At 49.4% G+C, this 5,219-nt stretch overlaps 1 protein-coding gene across 1 annotated transcript in view; it reads right to left on the reverse strand.

Annotated features, from left to right (window-relative positions):
• The window catches only part of CUNH12orf45 (chromosome unknown C12orf45 homolog), an 11,586-nt gene extending 7,990 nt beyond the window's left edge, over positions 1 to 3,596 (reverse strand). Inside the window, exons 1-2 of the mRNA XM_008843138.3 lie at positions 3,460 to 3,596; positions 837 to 923 (exon numbers count right to left, since the gene is read on the reverse strand). Coding sequence (XP_008841360.1) covers positions 837 to 923; positions 3,460 to 3,571 — 199 coding nt within the window. The 5' untranslated portion in view covers positions 3,572 to 3,596. The remainder of the gene's footprint in view (positions 1 to 836; positions 924 to 3,459) is intronic.
• Positions 3,597 to 5,219: the final 1,623 nt, after the last annotated feature.

Genomic DNA, 5,219 nt, shown 5'->3' on the forward strand with positions numbered 1-5,219 from the left:
CTCACAGAGATCCGCCTGCCTCTGCCTCCCCAGTGCTGGGATTAAAGGCATGTGCCACCATGCCCGGCTAAAATAAAAAAAATTTTTTTAAATGGAGAAAGGGCTGGGAACGAAGTTCAACACTAGGGGGCTTGCACAGCATGAACAAAGCCCTGGGCATTCTATCCTCAGCAGCACCATAAAAAAGTACATTACAGCAGGTGTGGTGGCATGTGCTATAATGACATGGGGAGGCTGAGGCAAAAACTCCAATCTGACTTTAAAAAAAAAAAAGGTGCTGAGCATGGTGGTGCATGCCTTTAATCCCAGCACTCAGGAGCCAGAGGCAGAAAGGCCCAGTTCCCTGCCTGGGATATAGGAATAGATTAGTTCATATCACCCAAGATTGGTTCTCATCCCAGGCTACCCTGAAATTCATTATGTATCCCAGGCTGGCCTTGAACATACTGTAACCCTCTTGCCTCAGCCTCCTAAATTCTGGAATTACAAGCATCAGGCACTGCTCACAGCTTTACATGGTGGATCATGAAAGCAATACATCATAAAAGGCCCAGCTTTCTGTATTAATCATTCTATAATATTGCTGAAATGCATGCTTATAAATAAGCATGCTTGCTGCAGAGACTGTTCAGATAGCTTTCATATAATTACCAGCTGGGTAGTGCACCTTTTTTGGAGACAGGGTCTCCCTATAGCCCCAGCTGACTCCTACCAAGACTTGCTGTACTGGACTCTATGATCTTATTATCTGCCATAAATGCAGAGCCTATCCCATAGCAGCTCAATTAGGCAAAATTAAGCTTGAGAGAGCAGCCGAGTGGGGAAGTGGTACTCACATGGACTCCTCTGGATGCGAACTGTCTGAAGAGTGGAGGTCTTCCTGAAATTAGGCTTAGAGTTGATCAGCAACCTGTCCCATATACCTGAAAACACACACACAATTTATAGCATTAAAATAGAGGCCCTGGGGTACAACTCAGCAGAGGACGGTTCCTCAACAAGCCTCCCAGGAGGTGTCTTCAGTCTTGACCAATCCACACTCTGCCAGATGGGGTACACTGTTGTTGTTGTTAACGTGTTTAAGTACTTTGCCTGTATATTAAGTACACTCATGTTGTGCAATGCTTGAAGAGCCCATAAGAGGGCATCAGATCCCCTGAAACAAGAGTTATAGACAACGAAGTTGTTATGTACTCTGTGGATACTGGGAACTGAACCCAGATCCCAAGAGCAGCCAGTGCTCTTAAGTCACTGAGCCAGCACTCCAGATCCTACATTTTCTTTCTTTCTTTTTTCTAATTTTTTTTTGAGACAGGGTCTCCCCGTAGCCCCAGCTGTCCTTGTACTATGTAGACCAGGCTGGCCTTGAATTCACAGCCATTCGCCTGCCTCTGCTTCCCGAGTGCAGGGATTAAAGGCTTGAGCCACCACACCAGCCATTTTCATTCTTTATATACACCCATCTCCCCTTTCTTAGGCCTGTCTTTCCTCTATTACTCACCTGTATTAAACGCACATCAAACAATCTTCTAGGTAAAACAATTCATCAAACACATCTGCAGTGACACTCTCCACAGCAGTTTAACAATGGTTAAGAAAAACCAGAAACAGGGCCCACAAGATGGCTTTGAGGGAAAAGAGGCTTGTCTGAAAGCCTGAGGACTTGAGTTCCAACCCTAGGACCCAGGTGGAAGCAGAGAAAGGACGCTCCTGGATAAGCATGCATGCATACATGCCTGCATTCATACATACACACGGAGCCAGAAATGGTTTAGTAGCAGCTATTCAAAATTGGGCAAATAACTGATTCGTATTGAACATGTCTCCTCACTGGTAAAACGTGCCTGATTGGTTTACCTTTGGGATGCTCAACCTGGACAAAGAATTTGGAGAATTCTGTACCTTGCTCCCAACCTTCCCACCCTAACTCCTTCCAAGGACCCAACTCATTCTAGCCCATGAAATTTTAAAACAAGGACTTTCAATGCTCAAGCCTTAGACTGGAGAGATGGTTCAGCAGCTAAGAGCACATACTGCTCTTCCAGGGGACCTGAGTTGAATTCCCAGCAACCACATTAGGAGACTCACAACTACCTGAAACTCCAGCTCCTAGTGGATCAGGCTCCTCTGGCTTCTGTGGGCACCTGCACTCATGTGCACATACACACATTTAAAACTACAAATCGCTGGACATGGTAGTGCAGGCCTTTAATCCCAGCACTCAGGAGGCAGAGGCAGGGGAATCTCTCTTGAGATTGACCGCCAGGCCTCACAGAAGCTAAGCAGTTTGGATTCAAGCTTCAGGTTTGCTGCTTGCCAGATACAGTTATTTCTAAAAAGTTACACACCACCATGCCTCAGTTTCCTCAGCTGTAAAATGCAGACAGTTATAAAACTTCTACATGGAACTGATGTATTATCTCTAGGGCATAATAAATACTACATAAGCTTTGGCAATCAGCATTATTAGAACTTCAGATATGCTTGGTTCTCACGTTCCCAGGTGTGATGACACAGACCTTTAATCCCAGCACTCAGTATGCAGAGGCAGGCGGATCTCTGTAATTCCAGACCAGCCAGTTCTATATAGTAAGTCCAAGTCTCAAAACAAAACTAAAAAGGTACTTGACACTTCTATTGACAAAAATTCTACAGGTACCACCACCCTGTTTTCAAAATGTCAAAAGAGGGCCCGAATAAAGTGAACAACTTTCATAAAACACAGGTGCCAAGATGAAGAGCCAAGTTTTTCAATTCTTACCACACTATCTGCAATGCTGCGTGGATTTCCAGGACGCACATCTCCCTCCACGCGGGAGACACTAAGTGTCTGTATGCCCAGGACCGAGAGGATGTTAAAATGATACTCCCCTGTTCTCCTAAAAGCAATTATCCCTTTGGGCTGGAGGGAACAGCATGGCAGGGTGGGGGCGGGGCTGAGCACGAGCCCAGAACGGGGGGGCCGTGGTTTCACCCCCACCGCCCCAAAACACGGGCGCCGCGCCCCGCCCCCCGCAGGATCCCCCGCTCCCCCCCCTCACCCGCCCCCCCCCCCCCCCCCGCAGGATCCCCCGCTCCCCCCCCTCACCCGCCCCCCCCCCCCCCCCCGCAGGATCCCCCGCTCCCCCCCCTCACCCGCCCCCCCCCCCCCCCCCGCAGGATCCCCAGCTCCCACGCATCACGCGCCCCCCTCCACGTGACATCTCCTGCTCCCGCAGCGTTCCCCACGCCCACCCCCCGGCCACTTCCCGGGACCCGCTTAGCATCCCCGGATCCTACCGCATCCCGGGACCCCAGCAGCATCCCCAGTTCCCGCCGCATCCCCAGCCACCCCCCGCATGCCCGGCTCCCGCAGCATCCCTAGCCCCACCAGCATCTCCGGCTCCCGCAGCATCCCTAGCCCTCCTAGCATCTCCCACCACAATCCCGAGGGCCCAACTGGTCCATGCCGAGGCTCACCTCCTCGGCCCTCGCTCCCCGCCGTCAGCAGCTCCGTGGACACAGAGACCTCCGAGTTGTCCGCGGAGGACGAAGAACAGCCAGGGCCGGAGTCACGCGCAGCAACCTCCATGCTTCTGTAGAAGGCGTGGGACGAAACCCGGATACGGAAAAGCGGAGAGGGGCTGGACCAAGGCCACGATTGGAGGCGACTCGGGTGTGGGCGGGGCGGAGGGGGAAAGCGGGTAGCTTGGGAGCGAAAAGCCGGAGAGGGTGGGGGCGGGGCTGACCGTTCAGCCCCGTGGCGCCGAAGGGACAGTCACGGTCTGGAGTTAGATTCTGACAGCTGAGGAAAGTGGTTTCCGAGGCTCAATTTTGAAAAGAAGCAGGAAGCCTCCCTTGTCTTTATTGTATTTTTATTTTTATTTTTTTTTTTATGGCTTCAAGTTTGTGACAACCCTGACTCAGTGGAGAGCTGAGGTTATAGGTGTAGCTACCAGACCCAGATGCCTTATTCCATTTTCTTTTAAGAACGGTAATTGGAAGCCACATACGAGTTCCATGCCTTTAATCCCAGCACTCAGGGAGGCAGAGGCAGGCGGATCTCTGTGAGTTCAAGGCCAGACTGGTCTAAATAACGAGTTCCAGGGCAACTGGGGCTACAGGGAGACCCTGTCTCAAAAAGACCAAAAAAAAAAAAAAAAAAAAATCAAAGGAAAAAAAGAATGATAATGGAGGGGTGAAGCCTGGAGAGCTGGCTCAGCGGTAAGGGCAGCCAGTGCCCAGTGCACTTAACCACTGGGTGTCCCAGCCACATGTGACGGCTAACAATGTTTCATAACTCCAGGTCCAGGAAATCCGAAGCCCTGTTCTAACCTCCGAAGGCACTGCACGAGATGGGTGCATTTACAAGCAGGTAATACACTCATACACGTAAAATAACGATAATACTTTGTCTTTTTTTTTTTTTTTTTTTTTTTTGAGACAGGGCCTCCCTGTAGCCCAGGTTGTCCTGGAACTCAAGTAGACCAGGCTGGCCTTGAACTCACGGAGATCTGCCTCCCAAGTGTTGGGATAAAGGCGTGCGCTACCATGTGGGCAAAATTAAATATTTTTTAAAAGGAGAGGTGGCTCAGAAATTAAGAGTACTGGCAGCTCTTGCAGAGGACACCGCTACTGACAATCGTCCATAACTCTGTTCCCTGGCACTCTAGCACCCTCTTCTGGCTTCTGAGACACTGCATGCACAGGTGCACCCGTACACACAGGTAAAACACATATACAATTTTTTTTTAAGAAATGAAAAAAAACCTCACCTTGGCTTCTGAGGTCATGGGATATGGGATTAGATGGGCAGATGGGAACAGTCTGAGGAAGCAGAGAAACTGACTACATATTCTTCTTTGAGACAAAGGCTGCATAACCTGAGGCATTATGAATCAGTCCCTGATGACCTGCTTATTCATAAAAGTCATTAGGGACAGCTGTGCCCCGCAACGCTCACGGGTGGACTGCATACAGGCTGGAAAACCACAAATACACGAAATAAATATAAATAAAAACCAAAGCCAGTCGTGGTGGTACACGGCAGAGGTGGGGGCGGAGAATGATCTCTGAAATGGAGACCCACCTGGCCTACATAGCAAGTTCCAGGCCAGCTAGAGCTGCAGAGAGACCCTATCTCAAAAAGACAAAAAAAAAAAAAAAAAAAAAAAAAAACCAAACACAAAAAAACACAAAAAACAAATTACCCTCAAAGTTAGTGCTCAACACAACAAATG

This window comes from Nannospalax galili, unplaced genomic scaffold (genome assembly GCF_000622305.1).
Source record: "Nannospalax galili isolate Female #2095 unplaced genomic scaffold, S.galili_v1.0 scaffold39, whole genome shotgun sequence".
NCBI lineage: Eukaryota > Metazoa > Chordata > Mammalia > Rodentia > Spalacidae > Nannospalax > Nannospalax galili.